At 37.9% G+C, this 27,609-nt stretch overlaps 1 protein-coding gene and 1 non-coding gene across 6 annotated transcripts in view; both read left to right on the top strand.

Moving 5' to 3' along the window:
* POLA1 (DNA polymerase alpha 1, catalytic subunit) overlaps positions 1-27,609 on the top strand; it is a 321,724-nt gene that overhangs the window by 47,081 nt on the left and 247,034 nt on the right. For all 5 annotated transcript variants that reach the window (XM_036270523.1, XM_036270528.1, XM_036270524.1 and 2 more), the window contains 8 exons: positions 2,147-2,263; positions 3,429-3,604; positions 5,640-5,769; positions 6,256-6,375; positions 7,425-7,524; positions 9,059-9,183; positions 14,218-14,367; positions 14,770-14,892. In XM_036270523.1, the coding sequence (XP_036126416.1) occupies positions 2,147-2,263; positions 3,429-3,604; positions 5,640-5,769; positions 6,256-6,375; positions 7,425-7,524; positions 9,059-9,183; positions 14,218-14,367; positions 14,770-14,892 (1,041 nt within the window). The remainder of the gene's footprint in view (positions 1-2,146; positions 2,264-3,428; positions 3,605-5,639; positions 5,770-6,255; positions 6,376-7,424; positions 7,525-9,058; positions 9,184-14,217; positions 14,368-14,769; positions 14,893-27,609) is intronic.
* LOC118636833 lies at positions 8,166-8,295 on the top strand. Its single transcript, XR_004960804.1, has one exon.

Below are 27,609 nucleotides of genomic sequence, written 5' to 3'. Positions count from 1 at the left end.
AACTACTACCAATTTGTGCTTCTTAATCCCTTTGACTTCTTTCACCCAGTCTCACAGTCCCCCTCCCCTCTGGCAACCACCAGTTCGCTCTCTGTGTTTATGAATCTGTTTCAATTTTGTTTGTTCGTTTATTTTGTTCTTTAGATTCCACATATAAGTAAAATCATATGGTATTTGTCTTTCTCTGACTGGCTTATTTCACCGAGCATAATACCCTCTAGGTCCATCCACGTTGTCACTTTTACCCCAATTCTTAAAAATCATGAAGTAACATTTTATGTTTCCTCTGGCCTTCCTTAGTTTGTAGATTCCTTGATAGGAGTCCTTCCTGTTGTCTTTTTTTTTCTTCTGGGTTTGGGAGGAAAGTAGGATATACATGCCTACATTTTAAATGTGCTGTTGGTAATTTGGTTACATTGAAGCCTTGCAAACATGTTTACCATGTAATTCTCTGCTTTCATTTTTGCTCCTGGACACCTTTCCTGACAATGTATAGCCAAAGTACTGAGAGCCTGTAGGTTGTTACCAGTGTCTCTGCACCCACTTCCCTTATGGTATTTCAGGACCCGTCTTGAAAGTGTCAGGAAGAGTTTATTCACAGTGCTCTACTGTGGTTCTTAGCACTAGGCCCTAACTCAGTCTCCACCAGCAGCCTTTCTCTTGGGTCCCCAGGAGATGTCATGGTTCCTGGTGTAGCTGGGCTGCCATATGGTATTAGAGCCAAGTCTGTGAGTGAGAAATCCAAATGAGTGTAAGAGAGAATCCTGACGGGGGTTTGAGTCCCTACTCCCAGGCATGATAATTTGGAAATGAGACATCCTCATGTCTTTTTGGTGTCTTAATAGACAAAACTACCATAAATATATAGCGATACATATTTTTAATTAAAATTAATAACAAGTAAATCTTTTTATTGATCTGATCTATTTTAAACTTTATCTAGTTTTTTAACAAGCATAGGTAGTGAACCATATTATTCACATGATGGAATTTGTCATTGTAGACATGGAAAATTTGGTTACATTTTTGAGATTTTTTTTTTTACTTGGTATAGTTTTGTGTCCTTGTGTTTTACAAGTTTCTTACTTGAACTATTGAGTGGTATTATTTAGTTACTGTTTTACACATTGATTAAGAATCTAAGTCAGTAATGTTTGAACTCAGTTCTTTAGGAAGAAACTGGATGCAGTTCCTGAGTTTTCTAAAAGTCTATGTAAATGTCACACAACACATATGGGCTTTTGGTTTTTTGTTTTGTTTTGTTACTCCTCACCCGAAGATATTTTTCCATTGGTTTTTATAATTTTTAAAAATTTTTTTTCTTTATTGATTTTAGAGAGGGAGATAGAAACATCAATGATAGAGAACATTGATTGGCCGCCTCCTACGTTCCGCCCTCACTCCCCGCACTGGGGATTTGGCCCACAACCTGGGCATGTGCCCTGACCAGGAATTGAACTGGCCACCTCTTGGTGCATGGGTCGATGCTCAACCACTGAGTCACACCATCTGGGATCCATTGATTTTTAGAAAGAGTGGAAGGGAGGAAGAGAGAGAGAGAGAGAGAGAGAGAGAGAGAGAGAGAGAGAAAGAAACATTTGTGTGAGAGAGACATCGATTGATTGCCTCCCACACAACCCCAACCAGAGCTGGGGATCGAACCTACAACCCAGGTACATGCCCTTGACCAGAATTGAACCCATGACTCTTAGGTTCACTGGCCAGTGCTCTAACTGCTGAGCCAAACCGGCCAGGGCAGGTTCTTGTTTTTTAAGGAAGTAAAATGAAATTGTTTGAATACAGCTTTTATTGATCATGTAAAAAGTGTGGACATCAAAATTTGCATTTGCCTCCAAGACTGAGGCATGAGCTGCAAATTAAAAGACATTAATATGAACCTTGCATCAATTAGGATGAGATAAAAGTTTATTTCAGCAATCTGCTTAGCAGGCTTGTGAATGTCAAGGCTAATGAATGCTGCTGATGAATAAATTCCTGAAGAAGAAAGGATCCCAATCGGAGGTAAACTCATGATGCCTTCAATTAGAGACCAGAAAAAGAAAGGGCAAAGAAATTCTATGCATATGAAAATAAATCCTGTAATTTGTATTTGATATGTTATTGCTTCCCTTCTTTTTCTGACTAGGGTCATAATATTTATGGGTTTGAACTGGAAGTGTTACTGCAGAGAATTAATGAGTGCAAAGTTCCTCACTGGTCCAAGATTGGTCGACTGAAGCGATTCAACATGCCGAAGCTTGGGGTAATAATAATTTCCAAAATATTGCTTTTTAAATTTGACTTTTTATATGCTTTGACCAGGAATTGGTTGTCTTGTGATAGGACATTTTACCTTTGGCACTAAACATCTTTTCCTTTTAATCCAGCATTTTATTGGTAAAAGCCACTGGTAGTTTTTTAAATTAGCTGTTAGAATCTAGAGACAGTACATATATGTCACCGCCACCTCAGCTGTACCGAAGCACTAGCCCTTAGAGCAGAGTTGCAGGGCTCAGAATTCACCGAATATGATCATTCGGGAAGACGACAGGGAGGCAGAATGGGAGGGAGCTGACATTCAATGTATAAGATGACAGTGGGCTAAATGCCTTCTTTGTTAATTACCTCTCACAGCGGTAACAGAACTTGTTTAGAATCAGAACTACTAAAGGGAAGAGCTGAGATTTTTGAACCCAGGCCCATCTGATTCTTTTAAAGCCCATGCACGTTCATTCTACCTACTTGCTTCAATTAGGGAGATTTTGGTGGTTTTGTATGAAGCACCTTTATTTCCTAAACCTGATACTGCTCAGGGCTTGAAATCTTATTTTACTTAATGTCTATAAATAAAGTGGGAATGCTGTCTCATCAGAGAACTTAGGAATCTGTACTTTTTGTAATGCTCTTCAGAGGATTCTGCTGCTATAGATTGGAACTGGGGCCACAGCTCTTGCTTCTTTCCTTATTCATATCTTTGAGGTGATAGAGGGATTATTACCAATCCATCAGAACAGTTGCCTAAACTAACTCCTTACCCTCTTTAAGGTTTTCTTTATACAGTAACTTCTTGGCAGGGTTTTCCCTGACCACTCCATTAAGATGTGGCTTCCCCAAATTCCTTGTTCCCTTCACCCTGCTCTACTTTTCCACAAACTTCTTACCCCTAAAATGATATAATTTTGTGTTTATGATATGTATTTTGTATTGTGTATTTCAAATGAGATCAGGAATCTTTTCTGTTTTGCTCCCTGCTATATCTGAGTACTTAGAAAAGTGTTGTTAAAAAATATTTGATTGAAGGCTGGATGAATGGAAGAATGAGAATTTCATCATTGTAATTTTTGGACGACCCTCAAAGCAGGTTAGCACAAACTATTCTCAGTGTCTGCTTTTCCACGGGATTTGCTTTTTGTCTTTCCCCCTTACAGGGCAGGAGTGGATTTGGTGAACGAAGTGCTACCTGTGGCCGAATGATCTGTGATGTGGAGATTTCGGCAAAGGAATTAATTCGCTGTAAAAGCTACCATTTGTCAGAACTAGTTCAACAGATTCTGAAAACTGAAAGGGTTGTAATCCCAGTGGAAAATATACGAAATATGTACAGGTATGATCCTGGTGCTTCAGAATTTGTCTTGAAATTAGCAAAAGAAAGACAACAGTACCATTCTTAGAAGCGTGTGGTGCTGTGGGCGGGGAAATTGTCTGTTTCGTGTCACACCACCATCTCCATTACATTAATAATAATTTGAACTAGATTGCAATTTGAATTACTCTAATTTGATCAGTTTATCTCTATCTCCCTAACTTATCACCGTCTTGATGTTTCCCAAGAGAAGTTTGGAAATTGATGTACTATTTATGTTTCCACCCTTAATTCATTAATTCAGGAATTGGTATAAATATTTTGGAAATATAAAAACTGAGAAGTCATTAAGTTATTTAGAGATATTGCGTGATTATTTCTTTCTTCCAGCTTTATTGAGGTAAAATCGACATAAAATATGTGTGTGTGTGTATATATATATCTAGATAGATAGATATATACGGTGTACAACTTGATGTTTGATGTACATATGCAGTGTGAAATAATCACCGCAGTCAATCTAATTAACTTGCTCATCACCTCACAGTTACTTTTTTGTGTGGTGAGACCGTTTAAGGTTTACCCTCTTAGCAAATTTTGAGTATGCGTTATGATATTGTTAACTGTAGTGACATTGATGTACATTAGATATCCAGAACTTACTGATTTTGTGTAACTGAAACTTTGTGTTTGATTATTTCTCAAATAAGATTTCTTCTACCCCTCTGGCCACTTCTCCTTGTTTTCTGCCCATACTTCCCGAATCCTTGGACTGCTGCTCTTTCTGGCTGTGCTGCTTTTCCAGGTGATCTCACCAAGTCTCAGAAATGTCAATACCATGTGGGTTCTGATGTCTCCCACCTGCATATCTTCAGCTTAGACGTTTGCCCGGAAGTGCAGACTCATGTATCCACCTGCCTGTTCTACTTGGTGTCTAATAGGAACCTCCAACGTAACTTGATCTTCTCCCCTAGGTTCCCCTTGTAGTCCCTCCTTCAGTAATAGTAACTTTCTTTTTCTGGTGCTTCTGGAAACCTCCTAAGTCATCCTCAGCCCCAAACCTCTGAGGTATCCATGATTCCTCTCTCTGACGTCGCACGTTCAGTCTATCAGGAAATCCTGGCAGGTCTGTCTTTAAAATATGTCTAAATCTGACCACTTCCATTGCACCCTGGTTCAAGCCACCACCCTCTTTCTCCTGGAGGACTGGGTCTCATATTATTAGCCTTCTCGTTGGTCTTCTTGCTTTTACCCTTGACTCCTTGCTTTCTGTTCTCAATCTCAGAACCAGATGTGGCACTCTGCCCAGAATCTTCCAGTGATTTCTACTTCATTCAGAGTAAAAACCAAAATCTTTATTTTGACTTACAAGGTCCTATGTAATGTGTTTCTCTGCCATTAACTCTGTCCTTATCTTCTGTTCTCTCCATCATTCTTTTTGTTTCAGCCACTGGTCTCCTTCCTGGTCCTAGAACTGCCAGATCTGCACTCAGTTCAGGGCCTTTGAATGTGCTGTTCTGTCTGCCTGGAATGCTCTTCCCTCAGATATCCAGTTATTCTCAGTGAACTCTTCCCCGGTTCCCTAACTGAAAATTCAGTCTCTGCTCCTGACATGTACTAGTCTCTTTGCTTCTAAATTTTTTTCTCTTTAACTTACCATCATATAACATACCATCTGTTTGATTTGTTATTTATGCTGTCTCCCCTATGAGTACACAAGCCCCCTGAGGACAGGCTATCGGGCACATAGTAGGTATGCGAGACATACTAGATTCAGTGAATGAAAGGATTCAGGTTGTTAAATTCGTAACTTCACTTTATCTTTGTGGGATTTTTTGTGTGTGTGTGTGTGTGGTTTGGAGAAGGGAATTGGGATTGATGGTATGAATGCATTCCTAGTTTTATACTGACTTTATTTTAAATTATTTTCAAAGCCAAGGTGCCGTTGCTCTGGTTACTTATACCAAAAATTTTTGTAATACTTTCTGAAGTTCTGATTATAGTCATTGTTTCCTTTAATTACTTGATTCTGTTTTATTCTTACCTTTCTGTACAGTGAACCTTCTCATCTGTTGTACCTGTTGGAACACACCTGGAAAGATGCCAGGTTCATTTTGCAGATCATGTGTGAGCTAAATGTTCTTCCATTAGCATTGCAGATCACTAACATTGCTGGGAACATTATGGTAAATTTAACTTAGAGAGGGGAAAAAGCATTTCCTGTTGGATTCAGTGTTTGCTTGGGGTAGTTGTTATATGATAATGAGTCTAAATGCATACTTATAAAATGAGTAACTTGTATTCTGAAAGCTGGGCTTCTTTTGTAAAATGGAGAACTGGTTGGGAGAGGGGGAGGGAAACCAGGTGCAGTATGTTGAAATTTGGGTGAACAGAAGGATCGTCTCTAACATCTGGCTGTGTCTCATTTGTGGAATGGCCCATTTGGGAGTAAAGAAATAGCCCAAGTTGTCAGTATTTTAAGCTCTCTTTGTCTTTTAACTATAATGCTTAAAGAAAATGCTAGAAATAATTTAGTACCTTTAAAAAAAGAACAGCCCTTGTTATGAGGCATGATTTTGAAGGAGGTGCTTTGATTAAATTTACCAAGTCAGAGTTACTCTTGTTTGTTGTGATTTTGAGCCCAGCTTTAAAAAAGAAATTCTGTTTAATAGTCTAGGACGCTGATGGGTGGACGAGCTGAGCGTAATGAGTTCTTGTTGCTTCATGCATTTTATGAAAACAACTATATTGTGCCTGACAAGCAGATTTTCAGGAAGCCTCAGCAAAAACTGGTGGGTCTAAAATTGTATAGTGTTTTGCCTTTTCTTAACCCCTCATTGTATTACCTATGTAGCCTTTTTTTTTTTTTTGCTGTGATAATATCTGCTTTCAAAATAATTAATCCCCTGTATACTATAGAAACTGAGTCAAATGTGTTTGTGTGGTCATTTCTTTCTCCACTTTTCTCTGTAGAGATAAAAATGATAAAATAGGAAATTTTTTGAGGGAGGCATTAGGCCTCTCTGATGGTTGACCGTGCTTGGAAAGTGTTTTGCCACCTTAGCCCCACCCAAAGCTACATGCCAGTTAAATATTTTCTTTTCTTAAACCTGTGAGCCTTTATTTTTGTGTTGCATTGTTGCATTTTTATGTACTAGTAATATTAAGGTCACCACACTCAGGTTTCTGAAGTGGCCTCCATCACATTGGAACTGAAACTTAGCTACTATTGTAATTGCTTCAGAATGGGAATTTAATGTTAAAATTATTCAGGTTCTTGTATTTGCTTATTTTATGTACATTGTTAAAATCGGTAAAGGGAATATTAACTTAGAGAAATTTGACTTCTGCTGAGGCGCATTGCATGTTGGCCATTGACAAACTACTTGGGAATGAATTTTCAGTATATGGACATATTTAGTTTAAGGTGTCCATATTAACAGTGAGAATAATGGTAATATCTGTGTGAAGTAATTTTCTGTTTTTATATTATGAATGGTAGAGTAATGAATTTAAGGGGATTCTTCTACAATCCCAATTTTTACATAATATGGAGAATTGTATTTCTAGTATCTGTTGATTTAAAAAAGTGAAGTTCTATGAATTCAGAACGATTTTAAAGTTAAATTTTCATATTTGTTAGCTCAGCTATAGTATTTGTTTCTGTAACTACCATGCTTGTCATTCATTTGGATTCAATAACTGTAGGACCACTAACTAAAAGTACAGAATGTTTGTTAAAACTGTACATTGCATTTGAAAAAAGGAGGGGGGGTCATAAAACTTTTTAATTAGTTCATTAGTTGCTGGCTGGTGAAGTTATCTTTCCATTTGATATTAGGGGGATGAAGATGAAGACATTGATGGAGATGCCAATAAAAATAAGAAAGGACGTAAGAAAGCAGCTTATGCTGGAGGCTTGGTATTGGACCCTAAAGTTGGTAAGGCTGGGCAGTGGACTGGCTTACCCTGGTGGTAAGAAATTTCTTAATTCAGAGCTAGGCCCGAGAAACTAGAAGACCTGAATTATATTTTATAGGTTAGCAATTAGGTCTCATAATAACATTATTTTATATTGGACAGCAAAATTAAAGAAAGTTTAGACAGTAACCACCAAATTGAACTTTAACAGAATAACCTTTCCTTGTTGTTGTGAATAGTAAAGAAGATATGTTGTGGTACACAAAGTAGAAATAATCTTTTTTTTTTTTTTTTAAGCATCTTAATCATTTTTAAGTGTATAGATGAGTGGTGTAAAGTATATTCACATGTTGTGCAGGGATTAATGTGAATTTTATCAAGTAACTTGAGCTCTGAGTAGGAGACATTTAAATTATTAGTAGATTGAAACACATCAGTAGTTCAGTTGTCCTTTGGTGTTAGATCTGGGCTTGAATTTTGGTTATATGATTTTGGGCTTCCTGTTTAACCTCCATAAGCCTCAGTTTCCTCTTCTGTAAAATGGAGATAAGAATAATATCTACCACACAGAGATTTAAGGAATAAAAGTGATTGTTTAGTATAGTGCCTGACACAGAGTAAGCTGTTGATATGTTTGCTGCTGTTATTACTGTCTTATTAGTGGACATTTACTTTTCTTCGGTTTCTTCTTAAGGTGAAGAAAACTCTTTGTAAATGTCCCAGAGAAATATAGTAGCTTTCTGTTCACCCTTTGCAAGTAAAAAGGGTGGATCGTTCCACTACTGACATATGTACATCTCTTGTCTCATTTTAGCACAATTTGTGTACAGGTAAGCAGACTGCTCATTTTATTCTTTGAAGGCACGATTATAGAAAATACATACAACTGCTCATTGGTAGGGACCATGAAATATTTTGGGGGTGCGGTGGGAGGGAATGCTTGCTTAAAGGAGAATTGAACAACAATTTTTTTTTTGAAATAAATATGACACCTGTCCATAGTAATTGATGTGGGGAGGTATTTGCCTGGTAATGGCGTACTTCGGGAACTTCTCGGGAAAGGGCTTGTTGTAGCTGATTTCAAGGCGAGAGAGGACCTCTTTTGTGACCTCACTTTTCACGCTAGTCCAACTTTTTTTATCTTCACTTGAGGACATTTTTCCATTTTTGTTCAGATGGAGTGGGGTGGGGAGGAAGAGAGAGAGAGAGAGAGAGAAACGTTGACATGAAAGGGACACATCGAGTGGCTGCCTCCCTCACGACCCAACCTGGGCCGGGGACGAATGACAGCCCAGGTACGTGCCCTTGACTGGAATCGAACCTTCAACTCATTGGTCCACGGGCCAGCGCTCTAATCGCTGAGCCAAACCGGCCAGGGTCAGTCCAGCTTATTTTTATGAGGTGGTGGTTGATTCCATTTTTCCTTTTGTCTTACCTCACAGCTCTGGATAGTATATTGTTTGTAATATACTTCAGAGCTTAGTCTTTCTAATGTGATGTTTGACAAATCTGCTTTTTTAAAAGACTTTGTAATGTGGCTTCTTTTTATTGCAGGTTTTTATGATAAGTTCATTTTGCTTCTGGACTTCAACAGTCTATATCCTTCCATCATTCAGGAATTCAACATTTGTTTTACAACAGTGCAAAGAGTTGCTTCAGAGGCACAGAAAGTTACAGAGGTTTGTGTTCAACTGAGGGCTCTTGAAATCGAGATTAAAAGTATTACTTAAGAGAACCAAAGGGGTTAGCATTTATTTTTCCCTCTTAAAAGGTACATATGTCCTTTCTTAGTGGTCAGAAAAGGGGGAGGGTTGGTTAGAAGGAGACTCAGACTAGTTTTGTGTCTTTTTTACTTAACAGCTTTATTGAGATGTAAATCGCATACCATACAATTCAGACATTTGAAGTCTACAATTTAATAGCTGCTAGTGTATTCACAGAGTTTGTAACCTTCCCCATAGTTAATATTAGGACATTTTCATTACTCTCCAAAGAAACCCCCTACTTTTTACTTGTAATTTCCCTCAGTCCCTCCATCACTCCCAGATCTAGGTAACCACTACTCTTTCTGCCTCTACAAATTTGTATATTTGGGACATTTCATATAAATGGAATCATATGTGACCTTTGGTGTCTAGCTTCATTCATATTGTAGCATGTATTAATATTTCATTTCTCTTTATTGCTGAATATTTTATTGTGTGGAAGTATATCACATTTTGTTTATTTTAGAATCATGTCGATTTATGCAAAATAGCTGCTGGGATTTTTAAAATATGTTTTTTTAAAAAAAAATCTTTATTGATTTTAGAGAGAGAGAAAGAGAAAGAGAGAGAAAAACATACATGTGTGAGAGAGAAACATAGATTGGCTGCCTCCTGCACTCCCCCTACTTGGTTGGACTTGAGCCTGAAACTTGAGCATGAGCCCTGACTGGGAATTGAACCAGGATCTTTAAGTCCATGGGACGGTGCTCAATCAACTGAGCAACTCTGGCCGGGCTGGCTGCTGGGATTTTGATAGGAATTTTATTGGATCTATAGATCCGTTTCGGGAGTATTGTCACTGTAACAGTGCCAAGTCTTCCAGTCCATGAAAATTGGGTCTTTTCATTTACTTAGTTATGTAATTTTTTTTTCAATGATGTTTTCTAGTTTTCAGTGTACAACTTTTACACTTACTAAAATTAAATTTGTTCCTAGATATTTCATCCTTTTTGATGCTATTATAAATGAAATTTTCTTAATTTCAAGATTTGTTCATTGCTAGTGTAGAAAAGTAAGTGATTTTTTTATCTTGATCTTGTATCCTGCAACCTTGCTGCACTCATTTATTAGTTCTAATAGTTTTGTGGATTTCTTAGGATTTTCTATATACAGGGTCATGTTTAAAGATTGTTTTAATTCTTTAATATCTGGATGTCTTATATTTCTTTTCATTGCCTAACCTCCTTAACTAGAACCTTCAGTACAATGTTAAATAGAAGTGCAAGAGCAGACACCATGTCTTGTTCCTGATCTTTGGTGACAGCATACAGTCTTTCATCATTAAGTGTGATGTTGTGGGTTTTCCATAGATGTCCTTTTTCAGGTTGAGGAAGCTCCCTTCTGTTTTTGGGTTATTCTAGTTTATTGAGTATTTTTATCACAAAAGGGTATCGTACCAACCTGCATTTCTGGGATAAGTCCCACTTTTTTATATGTTGCTGGATTCGATTTACTAGTATTTTGTTGAATTTTTTTTGTCTGGGTTCATAAAGGCTGTTGGTGTGTAATTGTCTTTTTTTATGTCTTTGGTTTTGGTATTAGGATAATACCAGCTTGACAGAATGAGTTGAGAAGTATTCCCTCCTTTTCTTTTTCTTTTTGGCTTGTTTGTAAGGAATTCGTGTTAATAATTTAAATATTTGGCAGAATTCACCAGTGAAAATTATCTGGTCTTAACACTTTATTTTTTTAAGTTACTAATTCAATCTCTTGTTATAGGTCTTTTCAGATTTTCTATTTTTTCTTTAGTTCATTTCATTTTGTATCTTTCTAGGAATTTGTCCATTTCATGTAGGTTATATAATTTGTTGGAATAAAATTGTTTATAGTATTCCTTTATAATCAGTTATTTCTTGAAGGTCAGTAGTGATGTCCCCTCTTTTATTCCTGATTTTAGTAATTTGAGTGTTCTTTTTTTTTTGCCAGTATACCCAAAGTTTGTTAATTTTATTGGTCTTTTCAAAGAAGCACCTTTGTTGGTTTCCTTGATTTTTCCTTTTTCTGTTTTGTTCTCTATTTCATTTATTTCTGCTTTAATCTTGATTCTTTTCTCTGCTTTCTTTGGTTTAGTTTGCCCTTCTTTTCTAGTTTCTTAAGGTGGAAGTTTAGGTTATTTCAGATCTTTTCTTGTAATATAAATATTTACAATTATAAATTTTTCTACAAGTACTGCTTTAGCTTTGTCCATGAATTTTGGTCTATCACACATGCCTTTTCATAGTTGGTCCCATCTCTCGTATGTCAACCATTGATCTGACTTCTGTTATCATAGCTTAATTTTGCCTGTTTTAGAATTTCATGTAAATAGAGTGATACAGTATGTACTCTTGTGTCTGGCTTTTTTGTTCAACATAATGTTTTTCACTGATGATGTTGCATTATCAGTGGTTCTTTCCTTTCTATATAGTCCATACTTTATTCTCCTGAGATGATCATTTGGATTTCTTCAGTTTTTGGCCATTATTAATTAAGCTGCTGTGAATATTCTTATGCATATCTTTTGTGGGTGTGTGCTTTCATTTTGGGTAGTTTGAGGTCAATACCTAGGGAGTGAATTTGCTGGTGTGTATGGGAAGTGTATGTTAAATTTGATAAGATCCTATCAAATTGTTTTCCTAAGTGGTTGCACCATTTTACACTCCTATCAACCATATGTGCAAGTCGTTCCCCATCTTCTTCAGCGCTTGGTATTTTCAGTGTTATAAATTTTGTCTATGAAAGCATTGCTTAATGATTCTACTCACAAAACAGCCCTTTTAAAAGAATCTTTGAATTCTCTCACATGGATTTTAATCTAACCACTGATCCTTCAGTCAGCAGTTTTATGTAGGCCTTAATAATTTATATATAAAGCTTATACAATTGACTTTCAGTAGGGAAATTGGTTAAATTTGATTATCTAGTAGTAAAAGGTATAAATTAACATACTATCTTTGTGTGTTGTTTTTCTCTGCTTCTTTGTACATGTGGCTGTCTTCTAGCTCCCGAAATTACATGTCTTTTTAGTTCCCACATGCTTGAGAGCTGTTTTTCAGTCCTTGTTCCATATTCCCAGAAGAGAGAATCTTATAGGCTTGCCTAGCCCTCCTGGTCCCATCAGCTGTGACCACAGGAGTGGGTTCACAGAGTACAAACATGGCTGTTAAGAATGGGCCTTTTTATGGGACTAGAGGATAATTTTACAGAAAGGGTATTAGGTAGTCATCCCCAAAAGGAAGTGACTGCATTTGATTAATAATATTCTCTGGGTTGTGTCCTGTGACTGTGTCAGCATTGTGATAATTATCATTAGCTAGTAGTGCCCCCCGCCCCCCTCTGTTTTATTTTTTTCCAGTTTGGATTCAGATATATAATAGAATCGTTTCAGAGTTGGAAGGGAACTTGGAGGTCATCTACGAAATACTATATATGTAGCAATTTATAGGTTCTGTCTCATTTTCCTGTGCAGTCATTTGGTCTTTGGAATAGCTAGTGCCACACTGGTAGTGGTAGTAGAGCCAGGCATGGATTATAAATTTCCTGACTTCAAATCCTTTCAGTTTACTTTTTATTTGACCTCTATAGTTGCTGTAAATAGATTGGAATGTATACCAAGATATCTCTAATAGGTTTGTTACCATCATTTGTTATATAGGAAAACAATAAGTCCCTGTTACTACTGTAAGATTGTTCATTGGAAGATATTGATCTTTATAAAATTAGATACTTTGTAAAAGCTGGGGTATCAAGTGGCATTGGTTTGACATATTTTAAGCCAAGAGATTTATTTTTTTAACTTATTTTTTATTTTTATTTTTGTTAATCCTTACCCGAGGATATGTTTCCATTGATTTTTAGATAGAGTGGAAGGGAGGGACGGGGGGAGAGAGAGAAATATCAATGTAAAAGATACATCAATTGGTTGCCTCCCTCACGAACCCGACCGGGGCTGGGAATGGAACCTGCAACCCAGATGCCCTTGACCGGGAATCAAACCAATGACCGTTCGCTTTGCAGGTTGACTCTCTAACTGCTGAGCCAAATTGGCCAGGGCCAAGAGGTTTATTTTTAATTCTGAATCTTTGAAAGGGCAAATTTGCCTGGCTTTTGTCTGCAGTTTGTTCATGGAATTAGTGGAGGCTTAAGAGAAATGGTCTAATGCTTTCCCTGCTTTTTCCTGCTGTAAATTGTCATATAAGAAGACTGCTGGTTGCTTTTCTAAAAGGTTGCTATTCTATAAAGTGATTGCAAAGCGCACTTTATAGATAAAAGGTACTACATATATTCTAAGGAATATATACAGTGGTGGGAAAGAGTAGGTTTATAGTTGTTTGTATGGAAAATTATACAATAATACATAATACAAGAATAAACTTTTGTGTGCTCACAACTATAAACCTACTTTTGCCAACCCTTGTATGTATTAATTTTTAGAGATGTCATGACCTATTTAAATGTGTCCCAAATTCCTGAAAGAAATTTGCTGATTTAGTACTTAGACTTTTACTTTTTTAGTCTAAAGCATTTATAGTAATTGCTATGATTTTCTTTAGTTTTAGAAATTCTGTAGCATTTTGTTTGGTAGTGCATATGACTTAAAACAGTAGTTGCTTTTTTTTTTTAATTCTAGAGGATCTCTCTTAGTGTTTTTATTTTAAAAACAATTTCCTCAAATATGTTTCTCCCCAATCTTGTTAAAGAGAGGAGAGAGCAAGTGTAAAATTTCATCCCTTTAAATGATATCTACATGTGTCAATACCTAGGGGGGAGTGGGAGATGCTGGGAATTATTGACTTGTTCTGCAACCCTCCCAGCTCTTTCTTTACGACTCATGCATTGCTGACCCTCGCTGTACAAGAAAGTACTTTTACAAGATATGATCGTGGGATAAAAGCTCCCTCAAAATATTTTAGAAATTTACTTAATGAAAGTTTGATTTGTCTGAAATTTCTGTTGTGTGTTCATCAGGATGAAGAACAAGAGCAGATCCCTGAACTGCCAGATCCAGGCTTAGAAATGGGCATTTTGCCCAGAGAGATCCGGAAACTAGTAGAGCGGAGAAAACAAGTCAAACAACTAATGAAGCAGCAAGATTTAAATCCAGACCTTGTTCTTCAGGTATAACTTTTTACTAAGTGACAGTCTCAGCTTTTAGAAATTGATTCTTTAGGAGCGATTTAAACATGATGCTACGAGCAAATCTATGTGCCTGTTTTACATTTGTGGGTACAAAACTATTTATAAAAACACTAGAGCACCTTCAAAATGGAAGGTGCCTCTATCTGCAAAGCTTTATCTGAGCAAGATCCTTCTGACTTCGGGAGCTTTGGGGTTTGTATTTACTTGCTTCTAGGTGGTCAGGGAATCATGGCTCTGGGAGGACAGGTTGGGTGTGTTAAGTTATTTTTTTCAGGGATATTGGGGGTTTCTCTTCACTGGTCATCTAGAAAGACATCTAATGTAATGCCTAAAGCATCTACAATTATTATTGTTTGTCTCTTGTCCTTGTGTGGCCTGCAGTATGACATTCGACAGAAGGCTTTGAAGCTCACGGCAAACAGTATGTACGGCTGCCTGGGATTTTCCTACAGCAGATTTTACGCCAAACCACTGGCTGCTTTGGTGACATACAAAGGAAGGGAGGTAAATGGTATAACATTCACATATCTAAAAATGAGGGTGTTTTTAACTATACATGTTGTGATGTGAGAGAACCAAGTGTATTCCAAGTTATGCAGCTTCAAGTACTCCCTTTTCTAAGACAAATTTGAGAGAGATGGGCTTTTAGATAAGGATCTATTCATTTATCCATAGAGAGAGAGAGAGTGTGTGTTTGTGTGTGTGTGTGCACATGCACTGGATAGATCTAGACAAAACATTAACAAGGGAACAGAGATCCTAAATGATGTTCTAGATTAGCTGGATTTAATTGATAGTTACAGAACATTTGACCCAAAGTTGCAGAATATACATTCTTCTCAAGTGCACACAGGACATTCTCAATGATAGACCATGCGTTAGTCTCTACAAGTTCAAGAAGATTGAAATCATGTCAAGCATCTTCTCAGATCAGAATGGCATAAAACTAGAAATAAATTACAGTAAAAACACTCAAAAACTTTCAAACACATGGAGGCTAAATAGCATGTTATTAAACAATGAATGGGTTACCAATGAGATCAAGAAAGAAATCTTCCTGGGAACCAATGAAAATGAACACACAACAACACAAAATCTGTGGGTCACAGCAAAAGTAGTCCTGAGAGGGAAGCTTATAGCAATACAGGCCTACCTCAAGAGACAAGAAAAATTTCTAACAAACTATCTAACCTTACAACTTAAAGATTTAGAAAGACAAAAAAGAGAAAAACCCAGTTACTAGAAGGAAGGAAATAATAAAAATCCGAGCAGAAATAAATGACATAGATCCTAAAAAACAAAACAAAACAAAACAGAAAAACCAACAAAAAACAAATGATCAATGAAACCCAGAGCTGGTTCTTTGAAAAGATAAACAACACTGATCAACCTTTAGCCAGACTCACCAAGAAATAAAGAGAGAGGACCCAAATTAATAAAATCAGAAACGAAAGAGGTGTAGTAACAACTGACATCACAGAAATACAAAGGATTGTAAGAAAATACTATGAACAATTATACGCCAACAAATTCAACAACCTAGGCAAAATGGACAAATTCGTAGAATCATACAGTCTTTGAAAACTCAACTGGGAAGACTCAGAAAACCTGAACAGACCAATAACAATTAAGGAAATAGAAGCAGAAATCAATACACTCCCAGCAAACAAAAGCCCTGGTCCAGATGGCTTCATGGCGGTGTGTGTGTGTGGGGGGGAAGTTCACTAAACATTCAAAGAAGAACTGTTTTCCTCAAACTGTTCCAAAAAATTGAAGAGGACGGAAGACTTCTAAGCTCTTTTTATGAGGCCAGCATAATCCTAATTCCAAAACAAGATAAAAACACTAAAGAAAGAAAATTACAGGCCAATATCCCTGATGAACATAGACACCAAAATCCTCAACAAAATTTTAGCAAATCGGATCCAGCAATATATTTTTAAAAATTATATCCCACGACCAAGGGGAATTTATCCCAGGGATGCAAGACTGGTACAATATTCGTGAATTAATAAATGTGATACACCATATAAATAAATTGAAAGATAAAAACCATATAATCATATCAATAGATGCTGAAAAAGCATTTGGCAAAATCCAGCACCCATTTCTGATAAAAACTCTGAGCAAAGTGGGAATAGAAGGATCATACCTCAGCATAACAAAGGCCATATATGACAAACCTACAGCCAACATTCATACTCAGAGGGCAAAAACTAAAAGCATTTCCCTTAGGAACAGAAACAAGACAGGGATGTCCACTTTCGCCACTCTTATTCAACATGGTGCTGAAAGTCTTAGCCACATGATCAGACAAGAAGAAAAAAGGCATCCAAATTGGAAAGGAGAAAGTGAAACTGTCATCATTTGCAGATGACGTGATATTGTACATAGAAAATCCTGAAGATTCCATAAAAAAACTAGATTTAATAAATTCAGCAAAGTAGCAGGATACAAAATCAACATGTAGTAGTCATTGGCTTTTTTATACACTGATAATGAACACACAGAGAAACTAAAAAAAATCCCATTTACTATTGCAACAAAAAAGTTGAGATACCTAGGAATAAACTTATCCAAAGAAGTAAAGAACCTGTTCACAGAAAACTATAGGACATTGAAAAAAGAAATAGAGGAAGATATAAAAAAGGGGAAGCATATACCTAATTCATGGATTGGAAGAATTAACATCATTAAAATGTTCATACTACCCTAAGCAATCCATGGATTCAATGCAGTCCCCATCAAAATACCAACAACATATTTCACAGAACTAGAACAAATGCTTTAAAAGTTTGTATGGAACCAAAAAAGTCCCCAAATAGCCATAGCAATCTAGAAAAAGAAGGACATAGTAGGAGGGATCACAATACCAGACATCAGGTTATACTATGAAGCCATTGTAGTCAAAACAACCTGGTACTGGCACAAGAACAGGCATATAGATCAATGGAACAGAACAGAGAACCCAGAAATCTACCCAAGACATTATGCTCAACTAATATTTGACAAAGGTGGCAAGAGCATACAATGGAGTAAAGACAGTCTCTTTAATAAATGGTGTTGGAAGATTGGACAGCTTCATGCAAAAAAATGAAACTATATCACCAACTTACACTATACACAAAAATAAACTCAAAATGGATTAAAGACTGCCTTGGCTAGTTTTCAGTGGTTAGTGTTGGCCCGTGGACCAAAGAGTCACGTGCTCGATTCCGGTCAAGGGCACGTACCTTGGTTGAGGTTCGGTCGCCAGCCTTGGTCGAGGTTGTGCAGGAGACAACCGGTTGATGTGTCTCTCTCACATCAATGTTTCTCTTTCTCTCTTTCTCCCTCCCTCCCACTCTATCTGAAGATACGTAAATGGAAAAAAATACCTTCGTGAGTTTTTTTTTTTTAAAAAAAGGATATAAAACTTAATTGTTCCTCATGCAATCATACAAATTTTAGGAGAAAATGTAGGCAGCAAAATCTCAGACATCACATGCAACAGAGTTTTCACTAATACATTGCCTAGGGCAAGAGAAACACCGGGGGTGGGGTGGGGGATGGGACTACATCAAACTAAAAAGCTTCTGCACAGCAAAAGAAACAAGGATCGCCCAGGCCGGTTTGGCTCAGCCGTTAGAGCATCGGCCTACGGTCCAGAGAGACCCAGGTTCGATTTCCGCTAAAGGCACATACCTTAGTTGTAGTCTGGCCCTGGCCCTGGTTGGGTTGTGCAGGTGGCGACCACTGGATGTGCCCCTTTCATGTCGATGTTTCTCTCTCTCTCTCTCTCTCTCTCTCCCTCCCACTCTACCTGAATAAAATATGGAAAAATGTCCTCAGGTGAGGGAAAAATAAAAAGAAACAAGGATCAAACTGGAAAGGAAACCCACTATATGGGAGAACATAATTGCCAATGATACATCAGATAAGGGGTTAATTTACAAAATATGTAGAGTAGTCATACAGCTCAACTAAAGGAAGACAAAGATTCCAATTAAAAAATGGACAGAGGACCTGAATAGACACCTCTCCAAACAGGACATAAAAATGGCCAAGACACCTGAAAAAATGTTCAACGTCACTAGTCATCAGAGAGATGCAAATTGCTATGAGGTATCCCTCACACCTGCCAGAATGTCTGCCATCAGGAAATCATCAAACAAATGCTGGTGAGGGTGTGGAGAAATGGGGACTCGAGTACTCTGTTGGTGGGAATGTAGACTGGTGCAGCCACTATGGAAAACAGTATGGAATTTCCTCAAAAAGTTAAAAATGGAACTGCCATTTGACCCAGTGATCCCACTTATAGTAATATATACTAGGAAGCCTGAAACACCAATCACAAAGAATATATGTACCCCTATGTTCATAACAGCACTATTTACAATAGCTAAGATCTGGAAACAGCCCAAATGTCCATCAGTAGACAAATGGATAAAAAAGCTGTGGTACATATACACAATGGAATAGTATGTAGTTATAATGAAGAAAGATCTCTTATCCTTTAAGACGATGTGGAGGGATCTGGAGAGTATTATGCTAAGCGAAATAAACTAATCAGGCCTGGCTGGTGTGGCTCAGTGGTTGAGTGTTGACCCATGCACCAAGAGGTGGCCAGTTCGATTCCCAGTCAGGGCACATGCCCCGGTTGTGGGCCAAATCCCCATTGGGGGTCATGCAGGAGGCAGCCAGTCGATGTTTTCTCTCATCGATATTTCTGTCTGTCCCTCTCCCTTCCTCTCTCTCTCTAAAATCAATAAAGAAAAAAAAATTTAAAAAATGAAGGCAGTCAGAAAGACAAATATCACATGATCTCACTTATTTGTGGAATATACTGAATAAAATAAGCTGATGAACAAAATAGACCCAGAGACATGGAAATAGGTATCAGACTGACAGACCTCAGAGGAAGGGGAAGGAAGGGCGGGAAGAGATAAACCAAAGAACTTAAATGCATATAAATTAATAACAAGCCCTGGCCAGTTTGGCTCAGCGGTTAGAGCGTCGGCCTGCGGTACAGAGAGACCCGGGTTCAGTTCCCGCTAAGGGCATGTACCTCGGTTGCGGTTTGTCCCCGGCCCTGGTTGGTCGTGCGGGTGGCAACCACTCGATGTGTCCCTTCACATCGATTTCTCTCTCTCTCTCTTTTCCTCTCTCTCCCTCCCTCTCTGTCTGAACAAAAAAATGCAAAAAAAATGTCCTCGGGTGAGGATAAAAAAATAAATTAATTAATTAATAACAAAAGGTGTGTATGTGTGTGTAGTATGTATGTATTTATTGAGTATCTGCTATGTGCCAGACATTGTTATAGGCACTGTGGGTAGAGTGTCGAGCAAGACATAAAAGGTCCCTGCATCCTGAGGCTCACGTTCTACCAGGACGGGGGGTGTAGATGGGCATGTGGTGGGGACTTGGAGCGGGGATAGGATAGTTTGGGAAAACAGACTGTAAATAAGTGAATACATAAAAAAATAAGAGACTATTATAGAAGTAAATGCTGTACATGCAGATAAAACAAGGTGGTGGTTCGGTACTATTAAGATGGTTAGTTTAGATTGGTTAGGGAAGGAGAGTGATACCTAAGTGACTTAAGGCAGCTAGTTTTTTTTGCTGGTATGTTAGGTCGGAGTGTGTGGGGAAAGGAAGAAATCAAGAAGGATGCCTCTGTTTTTGTCTTCTAGCTGGTTAGCTAGTGGACCTATTTCCTAAGATAGGGAAACCTAGAAGAGAGGGATTAAGAAGTCTGTCTTATCTGCGTTAGATGTCTAGGCATATTAAGTAGGCAGTTGGATGTAGAATTCTACCATTCCAGGAATATATCAGAAGTACAGTTATGGACTGAGAGTTATTGGCTCTATTTTATTTTATTTTTTTAGTTTATTGGGATGACACTGATTTGCAAAACCATACAGTTCTCAAGTATACAACTCAATAAAACAGCATCTGCACACTGTATCTTGTACTCATCACCCCAAGCAAAGTCTTTTTTCATCCCTATTTCCCCCTTTGCCCACCTCCACCTAGCACCTAGTCCTCATCCCTCTTTCCCTCTGGATATCACACACTGTTGTCGGTGACTGTGAGATATATATATATATATATGGCTTTTTTCTTAATCCTTTTATCTTCTTTCATCCAGCCCCGCAACCTCCCTCTCCTCTGACAGTGATTGGCTTTAGAAAGATGGGCCAGATAACAGATTTGAGGTACTGTCACTTTGTAAACACTGTAAGCTCCATCTGCTTTAGCACTGAGTGCATGAGTTTTTCTTTGTTTGTAACAGAATAGTTGCATTAAATTTTAATTCCTTTTAATTCTAGTAAACTGTTGATTCCCCCAGTGGATTTAAGACTATTAGTCCTAAGAAGGTAGTGGCTATGGGCAGAATGCTTGTGTTGGGAGTCTGGACTCAGAATACTCTAGAGCAGGGATTGGCAAACTACGGCCTATGGGCCAAATCCATCCTGCCATCTAATTTTGTAAATAAAATTTTATTAGGTCACAGCCTCATTCATTTATGTATTGTCTATGGCTGCTTTTGCATTACATAAACGGACTTGAGTAGTCAAGATAGAGACTTGAGTAGTCTGTAAAAGCCTAAAATATTTACTCTCTGGCCTTTTTCAGAGAAATAAGTTTGCTGACCCTGCTTCAGAATCTAGACCAGCACTGTCCAATGGAACTTTGAGATGATGCAAATGTTCTCCATCTGCGCTATGCGATCCAATAGCTGCCAGCCACAGGTGGCTAGTGAGCACTTACTATCGGGCTAGTGCCACCTAGCTGAGGAACTGGATTTTGAGTTTTATTTAATTATAATGATAATAAATTTAACTTTAAATAGCCACATGTGGCTAGTGGCTGCTATAGTGAGTAGCACAGATACAGCCGGCAAGAAAACAGGATGTTCGGAGCCACTCTTCTGTTGGCAGCCCTATCTCAAAGACTTGGCTTAGGGCACAGGGAGGCAGGGCAAAGCATGTATTGGGCACCAGCAACATGTGAGTTTTCAGATGCATTATTTCATTAAAACCCACAAGAATCCATTGATACAGATAATAATGTTTCCATTTTGGAGATGAAAAAGAATCAACTCAAGGAGGTACAGTCTAATAAGTGACTATTTTGAATTGGAACCCATGTCTTCCTGATTGTAAGGCTTTTACTACATTAGGGTTGTCTGCCCCATTTCAGAATGTTTTTCATGACTTATGCTTCTGCTTTATATCTTACTTCTTATTCCTGGAAGATCATCTTTTTTGGTACTCATCTCAAGACACAGGTCTTTTTTACATGAGAAGATATAAGCATTTTAGGGTCTGGTTGAAGTGAGGGAAGGATGTTTTCAATTTCTTAGGCTAAGTTTATTTTAAAATTGTTAAATTTTATTTCTATATATGTATTCAGTGGCTTCTGACAGAATACAATCTTATTTTTGTATTAGGAAATGCACTCACTATGCCCCAACTGGGTGATAATACATGGGTTTACTATTGAGATTGGATCAAGGTTACTCTTAAGTTTCTCACAAGAGGCAATAGTTGACAATTTACTCCCTTGGAGAGTGCCTCTTGCTGTTGGGAAATCCCTGTTGTTACATTTTCTGCATTGGATCAGAAATCCACAAGCTTAAAAGGGCACTGTTGATAATGATAAGCCCCAAATTTGTCCAGTGATCTCCCCTACTCTCCTAATCCACTGTACTTTAAGGGCAATATTTTCATTTAGCTGTATTTTTAATAAGGAGTTTAAACTCAGTTTTTGTTTTTCTGTTGTATAAATTTTAACAATAACAAATGTTAATAAATAAGCTATAAAAAACCCTGCTTTCCCCACTATAAAAACAAAGCATTTCAGGCAAATCTAGAAATAAATATATATGATTTAATTCTTGGTTTCTACTTCCCCTTTTCTCTTTCCCATTTGCTCCTTCCCACAAATAATAAAAGCAGTGGGAAGTGGACCTTTAAAATAATGTGAGGTTAATGAGAAATAATAGTGATACAGTTGCTCCCTGCAAGTCTTATTCCAGAGGAAGATTAAAAACCACTTACAGAGATTATTTCCTAAAATAAAAAGGATTGTTAAAATGTTGGTGATAATTGTTAACACTGGCCGAATGAAATATTCTATGTGATAATCTATCTTTGGGTTTACTAGCATTTTCTATATATGCTATCAGGCCTTTGTGAGTTCAAGCATCTCTCTCTTTTTAATCCTCACTCGAGGACATTTTTGCATTTATCTTCAGATAGTGAGAGGAGAGAGGGGAGAAGCGAGAGAGAGAAACATCGATGTGAGAGAGACATATTGACTGGTTGCCACCCACATGACCCCAACCGGGGCCAGGGACAAACTGCAACCGAGGTACATGCCCTTAGTGGGAACCGAACTCTGGACTCTCTGGTCCACAGGCCAACACTCTAACTGCTGAGCCAATTTGGCCAGGGCAAGCATCTCTTGATTATTAGAGAAGTAGGAAAAGTGATGTAAAATGAGAGTCAGTTTGCTGAAATTTTGGGATACCTTTGTAACTATCAAAGTGGTCTTTTTTAGAATAAGATGGAGGGGCAAAATAATATAGTAACTTGAAGAGCCGATAAGTTGTTTCTTTTTAAAGTCTTGGTAGGATAAATCAGATAAAGGTTCAAGTGGAAATTAATGTGAAAGACACCTGGTAGCATGCCATCTAAAAAGATTATAAAATTTTGCTTTTGAATATGGATTAACACACAGTCTGGGGAGGCCTTGAAGTGTCACTCCCATTTATTTATTTATTTATCTATTTATTTATTTACTTATTTATTTTTTTTATTTCCTCACCCGAGGACATTTTTGCGTTTATCTTCAGACAGAGTGGGAGGGAGAGAGGGAGAAAGAGAGAGAGAGAGAGAGAGAAACATTGATGTGAGAGAAACACATCAGTTGGTTGCCACCCACACGACCAACCAGGGCCGGGGACAAACCGCAACCCAGGTGCGTGCCCTTAGCAGGAACCGAACCCAGGTCTCTCTGGTCCGCGGGCTGGTGCTCTGACCGCTGAGCAAAACTGGCCAGGGCCGCCCTTTTTATTTCTAAGTCTGTTTTGTGTGTGTTCAGTTTTGTCAGAATCATGTAGCTTTGGCTCTGGTGACCTAATAATTTCTGTAATCAAATGTATTATGGCTGCTAGAGTATTGAGAGTAATTACTAATTGTACTTTTAAAAACAGGTTTATAATAAAAATGCTAACAGTTGTGTCAAATGGACATCAATATTGTCTTTTCCTAAGTGTGATCTTTCACACTTAACCTCTTCTATGATTTTTAATTGCTCTTTGGTAGAGGATTTAGTTAATGGTTAAGGAGCTGTATGGGGGACCTCACAGCATGCAAGTTATTTTTTAAAAAAGTGAAGTCGATGTTTCCAGAGAAGTAATATGGAAACTTAGTTTACAGATGTTCAAAAGTGAATCTATGTAAATACTGCCTGTATTTATGTGTGTTCTCAGTGTGTGTATAGAGAAACAAAAAAGATATTGGGCAAGTCAATAGCACTAAGTGGACATATATTTTGAACCACCAAGAAAACGGACTGAGTTGTTAAGTGACTGGTATGGTAATTGAAGTGATTGTTCACTAGATGGCGATAGACACCCTGAGATCATTAATCAATTAAGGGCTTTATTCTGTGAACAATAGTGAAGGCCATTTAGTGACACAAATCTGTCCAAAATTTTGACTTTTATTAAATTTGAAACTGTTAATAAAGGCTAACATTGGACCAAAGAATTGTGATAGTCTAATCTATATAGTGTTTAAAAAAATGGTTTTTGAACCATAAGTTTTATTGGTAAGAACAATCATTTAATGTATCATAGCAAGCTAATTCTTCTGTCAAATAACTAAATTCATACTTTTGGCCATGGGGCTACAATACCTGACTTCCTTAGTCACAGTATCAGTCTAAAGAGAATTGAAATGATTTTTAAAAAATCCTCACCCAAGGATATGTTTTTATTGATTTTTAGAGAGAGAGGAAGAGCGGGGGAGAGAAAGAGAAACATCAATGTGAGCCAGAAACATCAATTGGTTGCCTCCCAGGAGCACGTGACCTGACCAGCGCTCAAACCCACAACCTTTTTGGTGTATGGAATGATGCTCCAACCAATTAAGCCACCAGGCCAGGTCGAAATTATTTTGATATATAATTTTGCCTCTTCGAATTTGTTGGGGTTTATTGAGGAATTTTAAACTTGCTCTATACTTACAAGCATACTTCTTGCATAATCCTTAGTGTAATGGTAATGTTTGTCTTTATGGAATAATTAGTACTTATTGATGTTAATATTGTTTTATTTCTGTGCCCTTGAGAAAACGACTTTTGGTCTGGATTTTTTGTTGTGTTTTAAAGTGAACATAGGGCCCTGGCCAGTTTGGTTCAGCGGTTAGAGCATCAGCCTGCGGTCTGGAGAGACCCGGGTTTGGTTCCCGCTAAGGGCACGTACCTTGGTTGCAGTTTGTCCCCAGCCCTGATTGTGTCGTGTGGGTGGCAACCACTCGATGTGTTCCTTTCACATCGATCACATCGATGTTTCTCTCTCTCTCTCCCTCCCTCCCACTCTATCTGAACAAAATATCAAAAAATGTCCTCAGGTGAGGATAAAAAAAAATAATAAAAAAAATAAAATAAAATAAAGGGAACATAGGTTCTAATGTTTGGGTGTAGAGCCCATGCATTTTCTTTTTTTTAATTATGATACTTTTGTAGATCTTTTATTTTATTTTATTTTAATTTAATTTTTATTTTTGTGGTACGTGCCCCTAGCAGGAACCGAACCTGGGACTCTGGTCTGCAGGTCGATGCTCAACCGCTGAGCCAAACTGGCCAGGGCTAACCCATGCATTTTCATTTTTCTCGCTCGGTAGGCTGAAATGAGTTTTTTGCCAGCCTGCCTGCCAACCAATGGTAGACTGCCTTGCTTTCAGTTGTGTTCAGAACTGGAATTTGTACATTTAGAAAATGTATCCACATCAGTGCATGAACGCATTGCACTGTGGGCAAGCTTTCCTGGCAGTCTCTTGGCAATGTAGTAACACCTGTCAGGAGCCTTTGGGAATGGCTCTGGGGTGGGGTGGGGGACCAACTTTAGCCTTGGTTGGTGTCAGTGGAAAAAAAAATTGAGTGAAGATAGAGAATCTAATAAATAAGTGTTAAGGGTGTCTTTCATCTTTATCTGGAAATAACCCAGATTTCCACTTTCCCGTCGTTTTTCTTGAAAAATCTAGTTTAAAAAAATAAATGCAATAAAACATTATAGAGACCACTAAAGATCCTTTCCTCCCCACCCTCACTCATTTCTTTCTTGTCTTCCTCAGAGGTAACTGCTCTCAGGGTTGGTTTTGTTCTTTTGCTCATCATCGTTTTCTTTAACAGGAAACTTGTACTTATACATGTGGTACATTAAAAGTTTATACCATTTCTGTGTCGTGCTATACATTTTTGTGCAGCTTGCCAAAAACAAAAAGTAGGGGAAAAGCCCTACTCTGTGTACCACATGTTAAGTATATCCATGTTGGTACATTTTTAGATTTGATTTATTCACGTTACCTATTGTATAATATTTCAGTGAATAAATTTAGCACAGCGTATTTTTTGTTCTGCCATTCATTGTCCAAATTTTTAAGTTTCCAAGTTTTCTCTTGTTTCAGTTTTTTTTTACTATTATCAGCAGTGCTGCAGTAGACAGTGCCACATGTGTAAGAATTTCTCTAGTGTGTTACTAGGCATGGAGTTTGCGCATCCATAAGAAGTATATGACATTGATAAGAACAATCATTTAAATGATCATAGGAAGCTAATTCTTTCAGATTGCTAAATTCATATCCATGGCCATGAAGCAACAATATATGACTCCCTCAGTCACCGTATCAGAGATTAATTAAATTTTTTTTATTATTTTTTAAATCCTTACCTGAGGATATTTTTCTGTTTATCTTCAGATAAAGTGGGAGGGAGGGAGGGGAAGAGAGAGAGAGAGACATCAGTGCAAGAGAGACACATCGACTGGTTGCCTTTCACATGACCTCGACCAGGGCTGGGGACTGAACTGCAACTGAGGTACGTGCCCTTGACCGGAATCGAACCCACCACTCTGGTCCACAGGCTGACCTTCTAACCATTGAGCAAAACCAGCCGGGCAAGTTGAGCATTTTTTTATGTGTTTTAACTCTTCACTTTTATTGTGTGAATTGCCTGTATGCACGTGTATGTCCTATTTCATTGGGTTGTCTCAGTATTTTTTTTTTTATCCTCACCTGAGGACATTTTTTTCCTTTTTTTGTTCAGATAGAGTAGGAGAGAGAGAGAGAGAAACATCGACGTGAAAGGGACACATCGAGTGGCTGCCACCCGCACGACCAACCAGGGCCAGGGACAAACTGCAACTGAGGTACTCGCCCTTAGTGGGAACCGAACCCAGGTCTCTCTGGACCGCAGGCCGACGCTCTAACCGCTGAGCCAAACCGGCCAGGGCTCAGTATTTCTTCTTATTCAAAGTCTAATTCTTTCTTGGTCATTTGTGTTGTAAATATCGTTTAGTCTATGGCTTATCTTTTAAGTTTATTTGTGGTCTTTCATTGTGCAGAAGTTTTTTATTTTAATGCCAAATATTTGCGTTTTCCCCCTTGTATACTGTATGGTTTTTTTTCCTTATGAAATCTTTCCCTCCTCCAGTGACATAGACATTTTCTCCTAAAAGTTGCAAAGTTTGGGCTTTCTCATTCTTTAATCCTTCTGGAAATTATTTTTAGGTATTGTATAAGTTAGGAATATAATTGTATTTGTCTATTTGCTTCCTTGTGGTGGTGTTGAATCTTTTCCTCTATTCCAGGGGTTGAGAATTATAACCCATGGGCTAACTCCTATCTACTGCCTGTTATTCATTCATTCATTCATTCATTCATTCATTCATTCATTTATTCATTCAATCCTCACCCAAGGATATGTTTTTGTATTGAGTTTAGAGAGAGAAGAAGGGGAGGGAGAGAGAGAAACATCGATGAGAGAGAACATCGATTGGCTGCCTCCTGCATGCCCCCACTGGGGATCAGGTCCACAACTGGGCATGTGCCCTGACCAGGAATTGAACTGGCAACCTCCTGGTGCATGGGTCAACACTCAACCACTGAGCCACACTAGTCGGACTGAACCAGCAACCTTTTGATGTATGGGACAACGCTCCAACCAACT

Source organism: Molossus molossus, unplaced genomic scaffold, assembly GCF_014108415.1.
Source record: "Molossus molossus isolate mMolMol1 unplaced genomic scaffold, mMolMol1.p scaffold_m16_p_2, whole genome shotgun sequence".
NCBI classification, from domain to species: Eukaryota; Metazoa; Chordata; class Mammalia; order Chiroptera; family Molossidae; genus Molossus; species Molossus molossus.
The sequence above is the reverse complement of the archived record's forward strand: the minus strand, read 5'-3'. Positions and strand labels throughout refer to the sequence as shown.